At 35.8% G+C, this 24,708-nt stretch overlaps 2 protein-coding genes across 3 annotated transcripts in view; both read left to right on the top strand.

The window, feature by feature from the left end:
- Nucleotides 1-7,629, top strand: part of armh3 (armadillo like helical domain containing 3) — a 65,415-nt gene extending 57,786 nt beyond the window's left edge. Inside the window, exons 26-27 of the mRNA XM_048169144.1 lie at nucleotides 1,620-1,736; nucleotides 6,481-7,629. Coding sequence (XP_048025101.1) covers nucleotides 1,620-1,736; nucleotides 6,481-6,573 — 210 coding nt within the window. The 3' untranslated portion in view covers nucleotides 6,574-7,629. The remainder of the gene's footprint in view (nucleotides 1-1,619; nucleotides 1,737-6,480) is intronic.
- Nucleotides 7,630-17,142: 9,513 nt separating this feature from the next.
- The window catches only part of kcnip2 (Kv channel interacting protein 2), a 38,677-nt gene continuing 31,111 nt past the window's right edge, over nucleotides 17,143-24,708 (top strand). Inside the window, exon 1 of one of the 2 annotated variants that reach the window (XM_048169121.1) lies at nucleotides 17,143-18,060. In XM_048169121.1, coding sequence (XP_048025078.1) covers nucleotides 17,988-18,060 — 73 coding nt within the window. In that variant the 5' untranslated portion in view covers nucleotides 17,143-17,987. The remainder of the gene's footprint in view (nucleotides 18,061-24,708) is intronic. The other variant, XM_048169112.1, reaches the window with a different exon arrangement.

The following is a 24,708-nucleotide window of genomic DNA, read 5'->3' as shown; positions in this document are numbered from 1 at the left end:
TACCACATGACCTCTATCTACCCTCTGGCTCTCTTAGTTTAGTTTAAGTATGTGGATTTGTTTTCCATGTTCCATCAGCCTGTCCCAGTCAAATTCAGTCCGATCCAATTAGGTGTGGTCGATATGTCATCTACAATATTATCGTGATTGCTGTTTTAACAATGTGCGATCTGACATTATGTCCCTCACTTTACAAAAACACACCTAGTAGATTGCACGCATACCCTACATGTAATATTTATATCATTTAACATAGTTAATCAATATCACACGAAGAGTGCCGTTTTTTTCTTCAAATATAAGCATGATTACAAATGTGATATTGATTTGTATACAACAGTTCAATAAACCAGAAGTTAATAATAAGTGACTTACATTTTAGACACAATATTGCCAGTTTTTGCTCTATTCCACCCACAAAAATAGTTCCAAACAAAGCCACGGGACTGTTTTGTGTGTCTGAGCAACACACGGCAGAGTTTCTTTACTGAATGAATGATTCAATGACTCACTCATTAAGACAGTCAAATGCTTCGTTCCTGAATGAATCAGCCGTTTGAATGAAACTCAATGACTTACTCATTAACAGTGACTTGCTGCCAACTACTGACGGTTTTAATTTCACATTTAAAGCGTTAGTTCACCCAAAAATGTCATGAATGCCATTTCTGTCATTAATTACTCACTCTCATGGCGTTCCACACCCATAAGACCTTCGTTCATCTTCGGTAAACACAGAAGCTCTGCAACAAAAATAGCTTATGAGAATGACCGGGGTCAATTAGTCGTTATTTTTGTTTTGTTTTTGCGCACAAAAAGTATTCTCGCTTCATAATATTAAGGTTGAGCCACTGTAGTCACATAGTCTATTTTAACAATGTTTTTACTACTTTTCTGGACCTTGAATGATGGTCATTTCATTGCTTTTCAATTGAGGATAAAAAAAAACTCGGATTTCATCAAAATATCTTAGTTTGTTTTCTGAAGATGAATGAATGTCCTACGGGTGTGTAACAACATGAGGGTGAGTAATTAATGACAGAAATTTCATTTTTGGGTGAACTAACCCTTTAAAGTATCTTCATTTTTTTTAAAACCAATATCAATATTGATTTTTATGTTCAATCAAAACATTATGCATTTGAGACTGCAGGTTAAACACATTCATGTCCCCTTTGAGCTGCATTAAACAGTCTTTGTAAATATATCTAAATACCACTTCAGATACAGCTTCTGTGTTTCTTCTGCATTACAAAGATGAATTTTGTTGATGCTGATTTCATGTGATTGGTAACAGCCCTGTTTTGTCCTATTATTATAATTGAATTTATTGATTAAACGTAAGAATTTGACACAAAATATGATGCATACATTTAATTAGGTTTTTAAAAAAAATAGCTTTATAAAGATTTAATACCCATAAAGATGCTACTGTTTACTGTTGGAGACCAGTGCAACAGAGAGCGGTTGCCATTTGTGGTGGTTTGTGTCTGTATCGGAAGTCATGTGATCATTCCTCTAGCTTTTACCTGAAGTGTGTTCCTTTAGTTCTATTAGATGTGAACCTGGAAGATTTACTTTAATTGTATATGGGATTAATGTAATTTTCTGCTCTGTAGGTGCTGGAGGTGGTACGGTCAAACTACGATACACTAACCTTGAAGCTGCAGGACGGTCTGGATCAGTTTGAGCGTTATTCAGAGCAACCCAAAGAAGCTGGCTTTTTCAAGGAGCTGGTAAGCTACTTCCTTCCTTTGGCTACATTAATTTTGGGTTGCATGCAAAAGATTTAAAGAGATACAATAGCAGTATTTCACAAATTGTGGTACCAGCAAATTTTATTCATTTATTAATACCTTGAAATTTTATTTGACAATTTTATCATTACATTTTGACCAGCCCTGGTCTCCCCATCATCTCTTTTTTTTTACTACTTGTTACAGCATGAAACAAACATGAATGAACATCAGAAGGAATGTTGAAAGATACAGTACAACTTACTGAAATCTTTATAATGTATGTTTGAATAAATCTGTCTTGAAAACAAATTATTACAGCCATCATTTATTATCATCAAAATTAACATCGTTTATATTTCATCATTAAAAACTGCCTTTTGTGCAATTTAAATTTTCAACATTTTTTATTTTGGTGTTTAGATAAAATTCATGAAACTAATTAAAAAGTTTAATATTAATACACACACATATATATATATATATATATATATATATATATATATATATATATATATATATATATATATATATATATATATATATATAATAAATTATATTATATATAAAGTATTGTTATGTGTTAAAGTTTTATGAATTCAATTGATTAGATATTCTTTTTGATTATTTAAAATGTATTAATGTATTATACGTTTTGCATGCTCACAATATACTTTTGCGTGCGCACGAGAAATGTATTGCGTGCGCACGAGATACTTTTTTTAATTTGAGCAAATAGATCTTTATTAGTTTATGCATATCCATACTCGCATTTTCTGCATATTTTTGAGCAAATAGATCGTTAATATCTCATGCGCGTCCATACCATCTTCTTCTTTATAATTTTGAGCAAATAGATCTTTATTTAGCCTATTCATGCATACTCGCATTTTCTGCATAATTTTGAGCAAAATAGATCGTTATTAATTTATGCACATCCATAGTCGCATTTTCTTCATAATTTTGAGCAAATAGATCATTATTAATTAATTCATAGGCTGCTCGCATTTTCAATGTTGAGCAAATATATTTTTATTAATTAATGCATATCCATATTCGAATTTTCTGCATAATTTTGAGCAAATAGATCTTTAATAATTCATGCGCATCCATACTATCTTCTTCTTTATAATTTTGAGCAAATAGATCATTATTAAAGAAGAAAATAGTATGGATGCGCATTAATTATTAAAGATCCATTTTTTAGTTTATGTGCATCCATACTCTGGCATTCTTCATAGGCAGTGACGCACAAATGAAATAGGTTATAGTATACACAATCCGGAAATTGTAACGCGTGCGCACGGCATAAGTTTCTCGTGGGTTTATGGAGTTATTAAAGTGAGCAGACACGAGTTATGAATTGTTCTTATTTTCAGCATAAAGCATTTGGATTTATTGTTCGCTGATTTTTCTAGCAAGACCTGGCAACACAAATGAGTCAAGGCTTGTGCTTTCCCTGTGATTCATCACGCATACAGAAGAGAGACACGTCTCCGATTGACATTAAAAAAACGTCATTAATAACTAATTGTTCAGTTTTGTTCCGTACCCACTGCGTGGAATTTCTGTAATTGCAGTTGTCAATACCTGTATTTTCGGGAGTTAATACAGTTGTAGAATGCGGTTGTCACTCCCGTATTTTACTGAACTGTTTATGTACAGAACGCAATTAAGCACTAAAAGGTGAACTGACAACTTAATTTAGCTGCAGCGTGTACATGGCCTGTTTTCTTTTCCCCCCAATCCCTACTGTCTTTTGGTACTTAACGTCTAAGTATATTGTTTACAATTAAGTAATTGTATTACTTTACATATGTCCTTATAAGGGCTGTCAAGTGATTAAAATTTTTAATCTAATTAATTACACAATGTGGTTATTAATTAATCTATTTAATTGCACATCAAATTTGGCTGAGAAATTACCCCAAAGAGATAATTTAAAGGTGCCCTAGAATCAGAATTTGAATTTACCTCGGCATAGTTGAATAACAAGAGTTCAGTACATGGAAAAGACATACATTGAGTTTCAAACCCCATTGTTTCCTCCTTCTTATGTAAATCTCATTTGTTTAAAAGACTTCCGGAAAACACTCGGATCTCAACATAACACCGACTGTTACGAAACAGTCGGGATCATTAATATGTATGACCCCAATATTTGCATAATGCCAGCCCATTCGATGCATTAGACAAGGAAAGGCAGTATTAACGGCTGGATCTGTGCATAGACAAGGTAAGCAAGCAAGAACAACAGCGAAAAATGGCAGATGGAGCAATAATAACTGACATGATCCATGATATCATGATATTTTTAGTGATATTTGTAAATTGTCTTTCTAAATGTTTCATTAGCATGTTGCTAATATACTGTTAAATGAGGTTAAAGTTACCATCATTTCTTACTGTATTCACGGAGACGAGAGTCGTTGCTATTTTCATTTTTAAACACGTGCAGTCTGTATAATGCATAAACACAACTTCATTCTTTATAAATCTCTCCAGCAGTGTGTAATGTTAGCTCTAGCCACAGAGCATAGCCTCAAACTCACACAGAATCAAACGTAACCATCTAAATAAATACTTTACTCACATAATTCGAAGCATGCATACAGCATGCATGACGAACATCTTGTAAAAATCCATTTGAGGGTTATATTAGCTGTGTGAACTTTGTTTATGCGATGTATATATAGTCGAGAGCTTGTGGGGTAAAAAATCAGTGCATAGTTAATGATGCCCCAAAATAGGCAGCTAAAAAGATTAATTAAAAAAAATCTATGGGGTATTTTGAGCTGAAACTTCACAGACACATTCAGGGGACACCTAGGATTTATATTACATCTTGTAAAAAAACAATCTAGGGCACCTTTAAAGTCATTATTGTGTTAAATGACAAAAGCATCAACTGGACAATACAAAAAGTAACTTTAGAAAAAAAAAAAATTATTTAATAGAATTACACAAACTTTTAGGCTTCAGTGGCCATGAGGGTAAGTAAATGATGACAGTATTCATTTTTTGGTGAACTATAGCTTTAATGTTTTTTTTTTGTTGTTGTTGTTTGTTTGTTTGTTTGTTTGTTTGTTTGTTTGTTTGTTTTTATTAATATGGAAATATGAAACAATTTTTTTTTTATGAAATGATACTTTAAATAAGAAACTAAAACTGCCAGTAGGTGGCAGTAAATGTCTAAATTAGTAAGTCATGAGTCATTCATTCATTTGATTTGTTCAAACAGTTGATTCATTCATGAATGAAGAAAATGGCTCTCTTTATGAATAGGCCATTGAGTCATTGGTTCACGCCACTGATTCACTCAAAGACCGCTGTGTGTTGCTCGGAGATGCACATCAATTCTGCTGTGGCTTTAAAAGTAATATTTCCTTTGCCAAAATTGAGCAATCAACTGTATGAGAAGTAAGATGAACTACATAGGTCAAATGCGTTAATTTTAGCACATTAATTTTTCCCATAACTAATTAATTTAGTTAACATGTTAAATCGACAGCCCAAGTCCTTACATGTCATTGTAATTTTTGTAATTTGTCATTTTTTTGTAAATTGGACTGCCCACTTAGTAAATTGACATTTCGTTCCACTGTTCCTCTAATAATCTAAAATGGAAAACATCAAATTTGGGAGAAAATAAAATGGAATTATTATTATTTTTATTTTTTTTCATGTTCTAATTATATTGTGGAATATTTGGAAAAGTGAGACTGGCCTAGGAAAAATGAGTTAAAGGGTTAGTTCACCCAAAAATGGAAATTCTGTCATTTATTACTTACCATCATGCCGTTCCACACCCGTAAGACCTTCGTTCATCTTCAGAACACAAATTAAGATATTTTAGTTGAAATCCGATGACTCCATGAGGCCTTCATAGGGAGCAATGACCTCTCTCAAGATCCATAAAGGTACTAAAAACATATTTAAATCGGTTCATGTGAGTACAGTGGCTCAATATTAATATTATAAAGTGACGAGAATATTTTTGGAGTGGCAAAAAAAACTAAATAACGACTTATTTAGTGATGGCCGATTTCAAAACACTGCTTCAGGAAGCATCGGAGCACAAATGAATCAGTGTGTCGAATCATGATTCAGATCGCGTGAAATCACGTGACTTTGGCGCTCCAAATAGCAGATTCAACACACTGATTCATCTGTGCTCCTATGCTTCCTGAAGCAGTGTTTTGAAATCGGCCATCACTAAATAAGTCGTTATTTAGTTTTTTTTGCCACTCCAAAAATATTCTCGTCACTTTATAATATTAATATTGAGCCACTGTACTCACATGAACCGATTTAAATATGTTTTTAGTACCTTTATGGATCTTGAGAGAGGAGAGGTGTCCATTGCTCCCTATGGAGGCCTCACAGAGCCATCGGATTTCAACTACAATATCATAATTTGTGTTCTGAAGATTAACGAAGGTCTTACGGGTGTGGAACGGCATGAGGGTAAGTAATAAATGACAGAATTTTCATTTTTGGGTGAACTAACCCTTTAATAATAGATGCTGGTATTGTAAAGCCAAACATTTTGGTGTCAGTTCAACCTACTTTTCCTACTTAACTGAGCTCAATAACTCTGCCCTTAGGAACTCACTGCTGCATTAAATTTTAATGAGAAGTGAATTTATGACCACACACACACCTGCTTTAACGGTTCTCTGCTCATGACGCATGGTTAATCAAGTTGTTTTGATGTAGAGATGCTGGTTTTCTTTTTTTCTAGGTGCGCTCCATCAGTCTGAACGTGAGGAAGAACGTGTCTCTAAGCACCATGAGTCAGGATGTTCTGCTTAAGGAATTCTCCTCTATATCCTGAAACAATGGGACCTTTGACATGTGTTTAGGACCTTCATACTGACACTTCTATCGCCCCATGCATCCGAGGCTTCTCAATGTTACACCAGACTTTCCAGAGGACAGAACTGGATTTGATCCCCAGGCTGTATTATTGATGCAGTGTGTGTTTGGTCACACTCAGAACAGACTCAACAAAGCAATCAGCCCGTCTTTGCACAATGTGAATTTTGATTCTGATTACCTGATATTTTCTTTTCTTCTTTTTTTCCCCTCATTATATTGGTGGTCTGGTGCCGTTTCAGTTGATTATACTGTGTATTCTTCATTGCCTTAGTATCAAACCAATCAAACCATTGTGCTCACACAGACTTATTACTTATTTTAGTCATTTTCTCTACACCTCTTTTGTGTCCAGTTGAGTGAATGCAAACAAAATAGCCTTGCATTAACCTGACAAAGAAATATCTGGGTCATTATTTATATATTCAAAAGAAAGAAAATTATAATTTGCATTAATAAAAAGCCATTAATATTTTTATTAAGATTTGCATTCTGATATATTTTCATGACAATTAAACAAATTTTCTCCAAATTCTCAGTACCATAATGCAAAAAAGAATTCATGTTACCATAATGTGCCAGAATCTCATTCTCATTACCGTAATATAATAATATAAAACCATCATAAATACAGTATAACATATACTACCATAATGCAATCATACAATTTTAAATATTAGATTTTTTTATATTATGGAAATGAGAATTTGGGTATAAATGCATTCATTTTTGTCTGACAAATTTTCTTCGCTCTCAGTATTTCCCAGTATTGCAAGAAGTTTCAGTGCAGCATCATGAAAAGATATGAAGTTGCAGTTTAAAAACTGCTGTATATTGAGTTGTGTAACACTGAGCAAAGAAAGAAATGTATTAATTTTACACATCACTGAAAACTAGTTTGTATGAAACCAGTTCTACAGAACCCGCTGTCAGTGTTCAGTTCTACTACTAATTATTCAGAATTTAAATCGACACATGGAAGATAACTGAATAAAACAGACACATTTCAAATAAATACTTTGTAAATTCTTTTTGGACTTGGTTCTAAATGAGTATTTCCTTTGCCTTAGTATTATTTATGGGTGTTTGTTTCCTAATTAAATCTTATTTTGTACAACATACACAATGATGACCAGTGTCTTGGTTTGTGTTTCAGTCTTGAACAATAACCCTAGCCACTACATAGTAATGCTAATAAGTTAAACTCCATTCCATTAAGGATTTATTCCCCATGACTGCCAAGTTGGAGATATTTGTGTGTAGCAGTGAGATAGAAGAGAGCTTTTACTTTCTCCTTCAAAGGCCATATGCTATATACTGATAACATTATCTGCTTAAATGTAAGGAATGGTGACATTTGAATACATCATGATGAATCATGAATACACTATCTACATTTTTTTTTTTATGTTTATTTAAATTTAGGTGCAATTTAACTTCAAAATAGGTTCACTTTAGTTACAAATAATTTGTTGAATAATGAAGCCATTAATTAAACTGTTTTACATCACTTTTACAATTTTATTTAAAGATAGTGTACCTTGGCACATGTGACTTGTTCATATCTTGTCTTCAGAAGGTGTGATCACATTTACTGTTGTTTTGTGGGTGAAATCCAGCTATTTCAATAGGAATCTGTGTGATTGGGAATTTCACACTAGGTTGGAAAGTCAGAATTGTGAGATAAAAAGTTGCAATTACCTTTTGTATTATTAAAGCTTCCATAAAACAGTGAATCCACAAAAAGCAAATACATTATGAAATCTGCCTGGGAAATCTTTCACCCTCACATGAAATTTCAGATCACATGGATTCTTAGGCTGCATCCAAAATCGCATAATTCCCTACTATATACAGGTGCTGGTCATATAATTAGAATATCATGAAAAAGTTAATTTTTTTATTGTAAATTATTATTAAAAATGAAACTTTCATATATTCTAGATTCCCTACATGTAAAGTAAAACATTTCAAAAGTTTTTTTTTTTTTTTTTTTTTTTTTTTTTGATGATTAGAGTGTACAGCTCATGAAAGTCCAAAATCCAGTATCTCAAAATATTAGAATACTTAACCCTAAGATCAATCAAAAAATGGATTTTCAAAACAGTAAAGTTCAAAAGTTCAAGTTCTTTAAAGTATGTTCATTTGTGCACTCAATACTTGGTCGGCAGCACATATTACAGCAAATGACTTGCTCCTAGCACAAATTACAGCATCAGTGATGTGTGGCATGGAAGTGATCAGCCTGTGGCACTGCTGAGGCACTATTGAGCCTTCAGATCATCTATATATTGTTGGATCGACTGTTTCTCATCTTTCTCTTGAAAATATCCCATAGATTCAGGGGTCAGGCATGTTGGCTGACCAATAAAGCACAGTAATATCATGGTCAGCATACCACTTGGAAGTGGTTTTTGCACTGTGGGCAGGTGCTAAAGTCCTGCTGGAAAAGAAAATCAGCATCTCCATAAAGCTTGTCAGCAGATGGAAGCATAAAGTGCTCCAAAATCTACTGGAAGATGGCTGCATTGACTTTGCACTTGATAAAACACAATGGACCAACACCAGCAGATGTCATGGCCCCCCAAATCATTACTGACTTCAGAAACTTCACACTAGACTTCAAGCAGCTTGGATTCTGTGCCTCTCCAGTCTTCCTTCAGACTCTGGGACCATGATTTCAACATGAAATGCAAAATTTACTTTTATCTGAAAAGAGGACTTTCGACCACTGTTCACTGTCCAGTTCTTTTTCTCCTTAGTCCAGGTAAGATGCTTCTGACGTTGTTTCTGTTTCAGAAGTGGCTTGGTAGTCCTTTTCCTGAAGATGTCTGAGTGTGGTGACTCCGGCTTCATTTGACTCATTGTGAAGCTCTCCCAAGTGTTTGAATCGGCTTTACTTGACAGTATTCTCAAGCTTGTGGTCATCCCTGTTGCTTGTGCACCTTTGCCTACCCAATTTCTTCCTTCTAGTCAACTTTGCATTTAATATGCTTTGATACATCACTCTATAAACAGCCACCACATTCAGTAATGACCATCTGTAACTTACTCTCTTTGTGGAGGGTGTCAATGATTGTCTCCTGGACCATTGCCAAGTCAGCAGTCTTCCCCATTAGTGTGGTTTCAAAGAACAAGAGATACCCGGAATTTATACTGTAGGGATGGTCATTTAATGAAACTCAAATGTAAATATTCTAATATTTTGAGATACTGGATTTTGGACTTTCATTAGCTGTTCGCTCTAATCAACAAATTAAAAAAAAACAAAAAAAAAAAACTTTTGAAATGTTTTACTTTACATGTAGGGAATCTAGTATAAATGAAAGTTTCATATTTTAAAATAATTTACAATAAAAAAAAAAGAACTTTTTCACGATATTCTAATTATATGACCAGCACCTGTAGTAGGCGAAAACAGTATATGACAAAAAAGTGTGTCCAAATTCACAGTATTCATTTAGTATTATTCATAAAATATTCATAAAGTATTCATCAAAGTACCTGGATGACGACTACTTCCGGCGAGATTCTGAAGAGACCCTTTTCACATTTCCGGGTTTCTCAGAAGCAGAAGTTGTCATAGTTGGGTAAACTTTTATAGCTGTGAATAAGAGACTTCGTGAAATATATTTTTTGTGTTTCCATTTGCACAAATAGCAAAAGAAACCTCAACAAAGTGTTTTCACAACTTTCAAAAAGAGGAAAAAATTTGAGAGCTATTGATAACGGCAGTCAGAAGAGAAAAAGATGTAATCTGACCCTCGCGTACGCGCAAAAAGCGAACTATACTTTGGTCTTTAGCCTATCCATTATTGCTTTTAGTACATCTATCAAGGTCACGGAAAATGATATTCAAAGTTTCATTAAATTCTTTTTACATTAAATAAAACACATAATCAGCACCTGAGATTATCATTGTCATACTTTATATGTTGTTACAGCTGCAATGCCGCAGAATTAGAAACTAAAATAGAATCATCATTGTCACCGTTGTGGCTGGTTAGTACGAAAAAAAAAAAAAATTTTTTTTAATAGATTTTCAGATACATTTTTTCACGTGTCGCGTCAAGTCTTGTTAGGATGTGGTAGGGCTGTTTCAGAATTTACATTGATTTTGTATTGTTAAGTCTGTGCATGTACGTGGACTCCGTTCATTCTTTTATGATGGATTTTTGTCCACATTTTGTTTAGATATAATATGATTAGCCCACTTGAGTATGTCATTGTTGTATGGCCAGAAGGAATTGTAACAACTGAGACAAATCAGACACATAATTATTTGTTACATTTAACAATTCATTTTTAAAGCCAACTCTTAGTAAAAACATCCTCCTGAAACATCCCCTGAAAAGGCCTCAGTCACCAGGGTTACCATCAGATAAGACGGGTTTTATTGCTGTGAAAAATGTGGTCACGTGGAAAAGCAGAGGCTGTAGGAAAGACCCATAGCCCTTAAAACAGACTTTGCTGCATTCATTGATAGATGAACTGATCTATGAATGAACATGCATCCCAGGACATTGTGTGTATGATTATTACTGTCTTGTGTAGTGTCTTTTGTATGATATTTTGTTTTATGCATATATTTTATGATAGAACCAACAGTTAATGTAACCTCACCTTTTTGGGGGTCTACGAATTTGTATTTTGAAGACTTAAATGATCGTGTATATGATATGTCAATACCTGTGCAACATATTAGTATTACAAGAATCTGTAATAATTTCTTCTTCAGAAGCCAATCCAGTTACTTATACAAATAATCTGCTTGAGACAAAGGATCGTAAAACTTTCCCTCAGAAACGCGATTGGCTCACTGACCCCTAGGAGGAGAGGCCATCCTCAGAGGTTAAAAAGCCGCATAAGGATTCCATTGTCTTTTCTTGCTTCTATTGCTGCATCTTCTAGTTGATGTGCGTGTGGGATTCAACACAGAAGAAACTGATTGCAACTTCAACGCCAACCATGGAACCATCAAAATCCTTCTTCAGGAACTTCGCAAACTGCTTCCACTGCAAAGGTCATGCAAGCATCACATTTAATGAGGTGCTTTGAAAATAATAAGCTATTCCATAGCTTCATTTCCTATTTCCGTTTCGGTTTTATTCTGTCACTTTCCATTTCACCCAAATGGGTGATTGTGTGTGTATGTGTGTTTGTTAGATTAGTCGTGTTCATGATTTAGTTGATAAACTTGTGCACAACACATATTTGGTTCTGATTCTCTGCTTGCAACAATGTCAAATTAATGATTCCTGGGCTTACAGGAAGCGTTACACACTCTAAACACTGTACATGCTAAGAATTATTTATCATGAAAACATACCCTTTTCTTAGAATTAATATTCAATACTGTGTTTGTTGGATGAATTGATTAATTGATTATATAGTTAATCCAAAAAACTTTTCCAAATATTCATAATTATTCATAAGTTACAAATAATTATTAATATTTCCCATTTGAGCTAATTTGCTACAGAATCATGCCATACCCTATAACACCGCCACTGGTTTATATATATATATATTAAAATTCTATTAAAATTCTTCCTATAATCAGCTGCTTTAAATTAATAGTTTGATATTTCTCCATTGTTTTTAATTGCATTCGCAGTGCTCCTTGGGATTGTATTCTTCCTTTCACTAAAGCCGTTAAGCATTTTTTTGTCTGACTTTTTTACTTAAAATAAAAGTTTGTAATGTTGTGATTCACTGGTTGGTTTGGTTTATGAGTTAAAATGCTTTAACAAAGACTTTTTTTAAATCCCTGTGGAGAAAATGAATGGAAAAAATACTTCCGGGATGAACAATGACTTGATTTTGCCTGCAAATTTTTTCTGAACAATGGTAAATTTGACTGCGTCTTAATGCACTGTAATGAAATTACCAGATTTCACTCGCAAAAATTCAAACAAAGAATTTTCGATACAACCGTAATTGTGACCACACCTTAATTCACTTTATTGAAATTACTGGATTTCCCTCCTGAGGAATTCTAACAAATTTTCCAAACAACAGTAAATGTGACCACAACTTTAGTGCAACTTGTTATATCAATTGCAACACAATTGAAAGAAACAAGAGCATAAATATTGAGCATAAATATTGACAAACCATTAAATATTGATCACAAACTGATCTCTCATTACTTCATGTAGCAGTCTGAGGAGATGGATGGGGGTATGGTTCGGTTTGTCAGAGTCCTTGTGTTTGGACGGATTTTCTGAAAAGCTGCTTTGAGACCATCTCCATTGTTAATAAATAAAGCTGTATTGTATAAAAATCAATGTTGATTTTCTTTCTTTAGGCTTATAGCTTTTTTGAATATCTTGCCCAACCATATTTCCACTTTTCAATCTCTTTATTTTCTGTCTCTATCTTCATTCTTGCCTTTGGTTTATAATTTATTCTTTCTTGAACTATTTAACTTCCTATTCAGCAAGTTCTTTTGCAACTAATTTCTTGAAGGAACATATGAGCTCTACTTTGAAAAGACCAGTGGCTATTATTTGGCCAACACAACTTGATCAAAGATATATTGCTGAGGGATATTTGTGCTGATTTCTATAATGCCATCTGTCTCAGTACTCAGCACATTTTAACATGTTAAATCCATTAATTAACTGAAGAACCTTCTTTAAAATGCATGTCTGACACCTAGACTTTGAATCTTTAACATCCTCAGCATTATATTCAGGAAAAGTATCTAAAATAACACTATCCCATCATCTAACTTTGATCACATTGTTGCAGTTCTTTTTATTAAAAAATTTAGGACCTCAAAGTGCATTCATTTGTGTTCATCAGAGGAGGATTGACTCAGTATTTTATTATTAGAGCATTTGAAATGCTCATGATCAAGAATCTGTGCTGTCAGCCCATGTCCTTTTCTTTGGTCTAATGTTTTCAGACCTTAGATGGATAAATACAGGGAGTGCAGAATTATTAGGCAAGTTGATTTTCCGATCATATTTTTTTCCCAAGCACATTTTACCAATTCCAATCCACATCAATCTTAATAACTACTATTAATATTGTTTTTAATCATTTATAAGTGATATATAATTGTTCATGAAGGCTGGAAATGAAAAATGCCTTATATTCAGGTGTGCAGAATTATTAGGCAAGTTTTCTTTTACAGGCAAAATGAGCCAAAAAAGAGATTTAACCAGACTAAAAGTCAAAAATTATTAAATACTCATGAGAAGGATGCAATATATGCATACAGAAATTGCAAAGTTAAAGCTACCAAGGGACAGCAAAATGCTCATTGGGTCAGCGGGGTCAGACAAAAACAGGTGGAAAATAAAAGACACGTTAATGCAAAATAATTAAGAATTATGTGTGAAACCATCAGGAACCCTTTAGTCTCCAGGACCATTTTCCAGAACTGAACCTACCTGAGTCTCCAGAAGTGCAAGGTCTCAGGATCTCAGAGACTTAGGTTAGCTAAAGAATCCTAAAAAATGACCCGCACTGATAAGAATCACAAGTGAAGTTTAAAAATACATGAAGACTGGGTTTTATAGGCCTTAAAACCGACAGCTTGAAGTGACTCCTGAAGGACCAGCACCACATCCTCTTGTACCACTGTTTGAAGAATTTATCTTCCAGAATCTGCAGTAATTTTTGGAAGATCTTTTTAGTCCATCTCTGCAAGCAGACATTTCAGGATAAGGTGGACTAAAAGTGAACTCAAACACCTATGCCAGATTCTGGATAATTCTTCAAACAGTGTACAAGAGGATGTGGTGCTGGTCCATCAGGAGTCATTCTCAAGCTGTCTGTCTATAAGCCCTATTAAAACCCAGTCTTCATGTATTTTAAACACTTCAGCTTGTGATTCTTATCAAGTGCAGGTCATTTTTTAGGATTCTTTAGCTAACCTAAGTCTCTGAGATCCTAACACCTTGCACTTCTGAGACTCCAGGTAGGTTGCAGCTCTGGAAAATGACTGGCATTTAAGAAGAACTAAAGGTTCCTGATGGTTTCAGACTTAGATGCTTCACCTTAATTCTTAATTATTTTGCGTTAACATGTGTCTTTTCTTTTCCACCTGTTTTTGTCTGACCCCGCTGACCCAATGAGCATTTTGCTGTCCCTTGGTCATGCTTTAACTTTGCAATTTCTAGTATTGCATTAGTATTGCGTCCTTCTCATGAGTATTTAATAATTTTTGACTTTTCAGTCTGAGTTAAATCTCTTTTTTGGCTCATTTTGCCTGTAAAAGAAAACTTGCCTAATAATTCTGCACACCTGAATATAAGGCATTTTTCATTTCCAGCCTTCATGAACAATTATATATCACTTATAAATGATTAAAAACAATATTAATAGTAGTTATTAAGATTGATGTGGATTGGAATTGGTAAAATGTGCTTGGGAAAAAAATATGATCAGAAAATCAACTTGCCTAATAATTCTGCACTCCCTGTATAAACCAATATTATACCAGAAGATGTGCTTACAGATTCATAGTCATCCTAACAGTTATATATACATCCTAACAGTTTTATGTCATTAATATAGCTTTCAGGAGAAGAGAAGAAAAATCTTTTTTGGGGGAAGTGTGGTTTAAAAATAGTTCAAGGCAAAAACTCATCCTTGCACTAGTGGCTCTGGTCTATGAAATATTAAATATGTGCAAAATTTCGAACCACAGAAAATGAATGATTTATTCATATTATTTAGACATTTGGAAGACTCATTTAAGAAGAAAAGGTATTTAGAAGATGCATGCGTTTCCATCTATAAAAACATCAGTTAGGCCCCTTTTACAACTGATGTTAAGATGCGTTTTGGTCGATCGGATCACAAGTAGATAAGGGAGACACATTCCCATTTACACATGATGTTTTAATCCATCTCTTTTGTCCACTTTCAACCACTTCTGTCCTGATTTCTTCAAAGGGAGGATCAATGGGTGGGGAAATGTATGGGTTTTTTCAGATCTTTCAATCTAATGACAATATAAGCTTGTGCAATTTACATATAAACGCACCCAGAGACGATGGAAAAATTTACTGTCATGTCTAGTTTTGGTTTTGTTTCATGTCTTAATTTGCAGTTTAGTCACAGTCATGTTTCCTGGTTTGCCATGTGCTCCCCTTTGTCATGTGATTCCCTTGTCCTCATGTGCTTCCCAGGAATGGTGAGAGTGTGCTTGGTATGTTTTTCAAAGTTTAAATCCCATCTGGCTGGTGCACTTTCCATAATGTTTACATGTTAGGTCAGTAGGTGGAAAGTAACAGACTTTTGTGGCTGTTCGAACACATTCGACCATATGAGCGTTTACACTATTATACTAACGCGAAAACGGACTTCATTCGCGTCAATGGAAAGCATATTTACACTGTCTGAATCGTTCCCTATTCTCTATATAGTGCACTATGTGCCATTCACCATGTAGAAACTAGTAAATGTGTGAGCAAATGACCGATTTCAGACGCAGCGTCAGTCTCTGTTGATAGTGTAGGAGGGGCGGGACTTCGGATTCTAGAGAGCATTTAATTGGACAGAAGATTTGACAAGAAACTGAGGTGCGATGTGATGTCATGAAAATCCATGATCCATTTTAGCGGAAGTGAGAGACTGTAAGTTTTGAATGCTAATATATCCTAAATGCGAATTTTGTCATTGTTTTGGAACACACCAGCTTATTCATAACATTAAGGCTAACATATTCATACTAAAAGCTAAAAGGGGACTTCTTTATATTTCCATCAGGATCAGTGAATCAGGATAAATTCGGGATTATACAAAAATTACGATTATTCAAAGATCCCTAGCATCATGATAAGTAGGCCTAGCACCCTCTCTACACCGGAAGCAAGCACCGCGACACAGTGCGTCAAAAGCAAATAGAGCATTATATAGGCCTAACCAGTGATCATGTCTACGCTGTAGGCTACGCGACGCGCGCAGAACCACATGTTAATTCACTGACAGTAAACGGATGCCTTTTAAAGCACTGTCGTGGTGGCAAATATAGAATATTATGTATAATATGAGCCCAAATGACCATTTGTGATGTAACAGTACGAGTCTCCTCATCACTGCAGAAATAGTTGCGATTTTGTGAGTAAATAAATAAAAATCATCCAATTCTGAAAAATACATATTTGCATTTATTTTGGATAGCCTACTGCAAGTAAATTTTAGGGTTCAAACAATCAAAAACTATTAGGCCTAAGTCTGATTCATATGAAATATTATTTGTGTGATCAAGTGTTTTAACCGATAAATGAATGGCTTTTCTGCTGGGCATTTCCTTTTAAAATGCATGATATGATCTTTTTGGAATGCAACAACCTGTCACACGTTTAAAAAGAACCGACTTGTCTTCTCTACAAACAATAGGCCTACATATATTTGTTTAAAATAGCCTACTATTTATAATACTCTATAGATCGATCCACTGGGCTGCTCATATGCGTCATTAAAACTGCTTGACTGGAGAAGGGGGAAACGCTGTTCCCTGTTGTGTGACAGTAATTTCACCTACAAACTTGCATGTTTATCATGAGATTGAATAGTTATTCATTAGTCAGCGATTATTATGCTTTTCTGTTGAATAACCTAACGCTTCCATGACGCAAAAAGCGCTGTTTCTCTGGTATTTTCAAAGGCTCATAAAAGATACTGATATAAAAAGAGATAAAACTCTTTTGGTATGTCACGTGCTGAATAATTAGTTGGAATTAGTTGGGGGAAAAAAGAAAGAAAAGAAAAGGGATAAAAGAAAAAACAATGCGTGATTTGTACCTAATGCGCAGAAAAGTTTTTGAATCAGAACACATAAAAATGCTTTTGATTTGAAACACAAAATTCATTAATTCGGAAAGTGACAAAATTATTATTCGCAAAGAGCCAAAATGCTTTTGCTGTGGAATGTGCTAAAATAGCTACTGCTGATGTTGAAAAGCGCCGTGAATTGTTTTGAAGCGCGCTAAAAATGGTACTGATTTGGAACGTGCCACTGATGATGCCCAAACATGCTGTGTGACTCAGGCTTGGAGACACACAGTCCTGATTCACTGAGCAGGTTCATTCATATTGCAGTAGGGCAGAGCAGATGGCAGTGAGGCGGTGCAGAGACTCTTTTATAATAACAAAGAAGGACTGTCTTTGATAGTACAGTCAAAACAGACTACACATGTTCCAAATGAATGAACCGGATAGTGGAGCAAATTCAAACCTGCACGCAGCTGACGACAGACGGGAACTTCTAATGGAAATATAACCACATTATTCACACTCTAAAGCCCTGCAAATACATTATCTGGCTTTATTGACAGATAATTCAATACTGTTTCTCACTCTGACGGGTTTGAAGGTGTTTTATCTGACTGTACTCCGTGCGAAGACAACATGAAGGTGAAATCTAGAGATGAGAGTTTGAATACTACTGGAGAATGTGACGGATCCAATGACCTGCTGACGGGTAAGTGCACTTAATATGACACACGAATGACACGAATCGTTACCACGACGTCGCACAATTTATATTTTTGTATGTTGTCAGTTTTCAGATAAAGTTGGCTGACCTTGCTTATTCATATTCATATTATATGCCCGCCAAACTCTTGCTGACTGATGTTTTAGTTGTTTTGTTTCACTTTTCAAAAATACTTTGAAAACTGCCTGTATTCCCAGTCAGCGAATTATGTCTGCATAGGCTATAAATAGTTGACTGTTAATGTTACGCAGTTGTTGCCAATAACGGATTTTAATGAGTGATATTGCAATTTAATCACGATTTTTATGTTTAAAGGCTACTTTTGCATGTAGGCATACTATAGCTACTACATAGTTATTTTACAACATTTTATTGACTACATAAATGATTTATTTAACTTAACAGTGTGCTTTAATGGTTACTGTGTTAAATAAATCACGTTTTAGAAACGATATGTCTTTTGTAGGCTAAGATCCATCTCAAGCTATTTTAAAAAGCACTTTGCTAATTATTTTATAATGTTTTTATGGCCTCAGTTTTTGCACACTGCAGTGTGCCAACTAACAGTGCTGGTAACCAGTCACAGCATGTAAAATATAGTCTATTGATATAATAGCCTATAATATAATATAATATAATATAATATAATATAATATAATATAATATAATAAAGACAATATAATATAATATGATGTTTTAATATTGTATTACTTTGATGTTGATAAGATACCAACATATAGCTCAGATTCATTTTTTGATGGTTTGATTTGCTGTGAATTCTTCCTTACTAACTAAACTGCTAATCAGATAAATAACTAACTTACTAACTAAACAAATTCGTATACTAGCTAACTACATACTTTTTAACTAGCAAATTTTCTGTGAAATCTGCAACTGTAACAAACTTGATAGTAATAGCTATATCTATATTCTATTCAGTTTTAGATTTCTTAATTTGCTGTGAAATTACTAAGCTAACATACTAATGAACTATCTTACAATTTCCAGTCAACCAACTAGGCTACATACTAGTTCCACATCAAATGAAATAAATAGGTCTGAATATAAATCACTCGACTCGTTTCATGTTAGTCATATTTCATATCTTGTTATAACAATGCTTTATAATATTGCTTAAATAATTTATATAGTATAGTGAAGTATAGTTTATAATCAGACTTCCACTCTTTGTTAGTGTCACAGCTGTACTGTTGCCTTTAGTCAATCTATAGAGTACTGTGCAAAAGTCTTAGGCCACCATCAGCTTTGTTGTTTTATAAATGTTTTAATGACCATCCATATTTATTTTTCTGTCTCTTTATTAAGATACAAACAGAAAATACAGGAAATATGTACAAAAATGTAAATAAATAAATCAGAACAAAATGGCTTCTTTAAGCAAAAATCTAGTATTTAGTGTGATCTCCTGTACTTCTTCCAGTTTGTCAAAGAAGAAACTCAGAGAAACTTCTCATCAGATTTTCAAAGTTTTCTTGGCCTTCCAGTCCTTTTCCATTCCATTTAGTTTTAAGAGAGCCATGCTCCTTTTTGCACAGTACTGTATAGATAGATAGATAGCAGTGTTAGTAGTTTTAGTGCAAATATTCACTGCAGTTTCTCAATAACAGGTTATAACTGCATGGACGGATGGATGGATGAACATATAGGCAGATATTCAGACAGACAGGCAGACAGAAAGATAGATTTAAAAAATTATGAAAAAGATGTATGAACAACTAAAATCACATGTACACAAAATCTCAATAGCTTTCCTAAAAAAATGTACACTAAATTTCCAAAAAGTTTAGGAGCATCTGAAATCACATGATCGATTTCATCAACTACACCTTGTGGGTGTGAGGATCCTCTTTCACTGTGGGAGTCATCAAGGAGGACAAGATTAACTCTCATTCCCCAGAGTCAGTATCACTTCCAGCAGCCATCTCTCTGCCCGCTCCAGATAGGACACATCGTCTCACCCAAGAGTGCCTCAGACAGCAGAGAGAATCTCCACCGTGGACCACGAGCTCGAGACCCCTCCATCCCTGAAGCAAGAGCCAGTTACCGCATCCGTCCCAAGGATGGAGCCAATTGCCAGGTCCATCAATGTGTCAGCGCCATTGAGACACTCTCTTGATGAGTTAGTTGAGCTGTCTTATCTGTTTCTCCACAAAGTCAGCTCCCACTGCTGTTCCCGCTCCTGAAAGAGCTCCTAACCTGCTGGATGACCATACCTCCCTGCTGTCTTCCCACCCCATTGTCTGCATATCCACTGCTGGCTCTATCCAGTCCCCTGGACTTTCATGCTCTCCTGGTACCTCACAGGCCCTCAGCTCTGTCTGCATCATGGACTCCATCCAGCTCATCAACTTTGCCTCAGGCCACTTCACCACCAGAACGATGCTGTGAAGAGGATATACCTTGGCTTCACCTCGGGCCTCCAGGCCCATTGCTCCACCTTGGACTGTCAGCTCTTCGGATCCACCTTGGCTCTGCTCTCTCTCAGCTCTGCCGTGGTCCACCATCACTCAGGCTCCACCAAGCTCAATCTTCCCTCCAGCTTGACCTTGGTGTCTCTTCATCCTGGTTTTGCAGCAGACTTCCAGGTCTCCAGGGTCTCCAGGGTTCAGTTGGGCTCGAGCACGGTATGCATGCAGCTAATCTTGTGTGCGCTACTGTCATCATTACAACAGCAAACATCTTTATTACTACTTGGATAGTACACGTTTTGATTAATGTAATTAATTAGAGTGTATTTGGGTTTATAAGAGGTCTAATGGCAGTGACATCAATGTCTGCCATTCAAAACTCCTTCCCTGTTCACCACCACAGCTGGAGCCTTAGCATTAGCCATTGCGCTTTTTTGGCTAAAGGTTGCAGGCTTGCCTTCCAGTGGCTTTTACACAACATCTATTGTTCTATCTGTTAAACAGTAATGCGGCACATTTCCCAAAGAAAGTATTGTTTAATGTAAAACATGCTGAAGATTAGTGAACAAGCTGTTGATTAATTAAATGATTAGCTATTTCCCAACAAAAGCTGTTTAATCAGCATAGTGAAGCCTCTCGTCCATTGACATCCATTCGTATTAGCATTAGCCATTACACTTTTTTGGCTAAAGGTTGCAGGCTTACCTTTCAGTTGCTTTGGTTTCTAGTAATCCTGAAAACCTTGATTAACTGGATCAGGTGTGTTTGATTAGGGTTGGAGGAAAACTGTGCAGAGCAGTAGCCCTCCAGGAATTGAGTTTGAGACCACTGTATTAGGCAGTATCTTAGTGAAAGTGCTTTTCTTCCTGTTTTCTTCTATACAAAAAGTTGCATCGTATATGATGTAAGCGTGCTCCGGCCAGAATGTTAAATGCAATGTGAGTGCAGGCCAGTGGGGGAGCGGGGAAAATCAATATCTGATATTTAAAACATGGGAATTTCAGTCGCATCCACTTTTTAGGCTACAATCAATGCAAAAATTGCGTGGTCTCCATGAATGGCATTGGTTCAGCACACTACGGAAAGCACAAAGTGTCTGACCTGACGGCCGTCTCTGTACTCCTCCCTTGCTTGCAACCGCAGGTGGCAGGCTAGTGTAGTTCATCTCGAACAAGCCTAGTACTCCCTCTTTTGTTCAGTTCAATGTCGGTTATCATCATGTCATCATTCTCATCATTCTCAGACCTGTCAATCTCATGTCTGTGGTCAGGAAGTCATTTGAAAGGCTGGTGTTGTCCTACCTGAAGGACATCACAGGACCCCTGCTGGACCCCCTGCAGTTTGCTTATCGAGCAAACAGGTCTTTGGATGATGCAGTCAACATGGGACTGTGTTATATCCTGCAACATCTGGACAAACGAGGGACTTATGTAAGGATCCTGTTTGTGGACTTCAGTTCGACCTTCAACACCATCATCCTAGCACTCTTCCAGTCCAAGTTAACCCAGCTCTCTGTTCCTAGCTCTATCTGTCAGTGGATTACCAGCTTTCTGACAGGCAGGCAACAGCTAGTGAGACTGGGGAAATTTACATCCAACACCTGTGTGTGTGTGTGTGCTCTCCCCACTGCTCTTCTCCCTCTACATGAACGACTTCACTGCCAAAGATCCTTCTGTCAAACTTCTGAAATTTGCAGATGACACTACCATCATCTACACAATAGTGATGAGTCTGTATATAGGCAGGAGGTTGAACAACTGGCTGTCTGGTGCAGTCATAACAACCTGGAGTTGAACACGCTCAAAACAGTGGAGATGATAGTTGGCTTCACGAGAAATACCCCAGCATTACCCCCACTCACCATCATGAACAGCAGTGGAGTCATTCAGGTTCCTAGGCTCTACCATCTCTCAGGACCTGAAGTGGGACAATCATATTTGCTCTATTGCAAAAAAGGCCCAGCAGAGGTTGTACTTACTTTGCCAACTAAAGAAGTTCAACCTGTCACTTGAGCTGCTGATGTAGTTCTACTCTGCAGTTATAGAGTCTGTCCTCTGCACTTCTGTAACTATCTGGTTTTGGCACATCTACAAAATCAGAAATCAGAAGACTACTGAGACAGGACTGCTGAGAGGATTAAGGTGGCGTACACTGTGCAAGTTCTCGGGAGGGAGGTCGTGAGCCATTGCATGCGTTGCGAGTCAGTTAACCTGATAATCGCATTACAGCAGCTGGTACACGGCATGACTGTACTGCATGGCAAGCTGGCTGCAATCGCACAAGCTTTCACGCTAAACGCTTTTAATGTTGCTGCTTTATCTTTGGATAGAAAAAAGAAAGAAAATATAAAGATGAGTGTGCAAATGATTTGGTGAAAAGCAGAGAACAACACAGCCATTCCTTTTAACAAAAACAACTTGAGAGAGAGAGTGAGTGTTTGTGTTTGTGTGTGTCGGTGTATGCGCATGGTTGGCATGGTTGAGCTTGGCATGGTTGCAGCCACTGGGCTGTAATAATATTTATAGATCTAGCCTATGTGAAGTGGTTTTGTATGATTTGGCAAGCTTATACACTGGTCAAAATGGGGCCTACACCTGCATTTTTAAACATGTTCCTTGTGTGTGCAAACACAAGGAATGATCAACTATTTGGCAACACACAATTCGTTCAGTGTTGATGTTCATAAACTGAATGTGGGGCTGTGATGTTTGTGCTGCTGCAGATGTGCACCATCATTTATTATGGGCTGTATGCACCTGTGCGCATGCGCTGTGTTCAGAGTAGCGTTGGTTTTGTTTGTTTTTCCATCCCAGTATAAATAAGCTCTGGAGGAACAGGTGTTTAAAATAATTCACCAAAATGAAGCAACATGAAATCGCTTAATGATAGATATGTACATAAAGCTCAGTACTGACAGTAACAAATACACTCAATGAAACTGATTTAAGGTCTGATCTGAATATAAGTTCTTTCATTTTTATTTTGTCTCTGACTTTTAGTTTGATGTTTTATTCATGACTCAGCATTGATTTTATTGAGTGTGGTTTTTTCTAATGGGCCACTTTAATATTTTAATAACTGTCTGTTTTTGTGTATTCCAGACAGACTATTTGTGCACTAGTTAGGGATTTTTAGACCATTGTTGCAGGTTACATCAGTAAGTTCTGACAAATGACTTAAATGTTTATAAGTAAGTCAGTCATGAATCATTCACTCAAACAATTCATTCAAAACCACTGATTAATTTAGGAACAAAGCAACACACATTGTACAAGTTACATATTTTATTACTCTTTCAGAATACAAACAGAGAAAAAAGTGGTATTTTGCACAGATAATGGTGAAGTATCATGTCCACAAATAGCGGTTGGATAGTACTGTGTGCACTACTGAGTTAATTTAGATACAGACAAAATGAAATGTTAATAAACAATATATTAATATATTACTTATGTTTTACTTACTGTTGATGCAGTGAGCAGCAATATTGGATTCTGAAGTCAGAGTTACCTTAGACAAAAATAAGTATACTTCAATATTTTATTAAGTATACTTAAAAGGATTAGTTCACTTTCAAATGGAAATTACTTCCAAGCTTTACTCACACTCAAGCCATCCTAGGTGTATATGACTTTCTTCTTTCTGATGAACACAATCGGAGAAATATTAATAAATATCCTGACGCATCCGAGCTTTAAAATGCCAGTGAGTGAGGATCAACGAGTATGAGCTGAAGAAAGTGTCTCCATCCACATCCATCCATCATAAACATATTCCACACGGCTCCGGGGGGTTAATAAAGGCCTTCTGAAGCGAAGCGATGTGTTTGTGTAAAACAAAATTCATATATAACAAGTTATGAAGTTAAATATCTAGCTTCCGCCAGACCGCCTTCCGTATTCAAATTACGAAAAAACTTAACAGGCATCGTGTCAGTTAAGCTTTTTCCTTAAGTTAAATAGGGAAGGCGTAGGACATGGTGTAAGCGTTTTGAACTGTGAGAGTTCAAAACGCTTTCTTCGTAAGTAGAATACAGAAGGCAGTCTGGCGGAAGCTAGATATTTTTCTTCATAACTTGTTAAATATGGATATTGTTTTTTACACAAATGCATCAGAAGGCTTTTATTAACCCCCCAGAGCCATGTTGAGTATGTTTATGATGGATGGATGTGGATGGAAGCACTTTCTTCAGCTCATTCTTGTT

Source organism: Megalobrama amblycephala, linkage group LG2, assembly GCF_018812025.1.
Source record: "Megalobrama amblycephala isolate DHTTF-2021 linkage group LG2, ASM1881202v1, whole genome shotgun sequence".
NCBI lineage: Eukaryota > Metazoa > Chordata > Actinopteri > Cypriniformes > Xenocyprididae > Megalobrama > Megalobrama amblycephala.
This window is presented reverse-complemented; position numbering and strand designations above follow the sequence as displayed.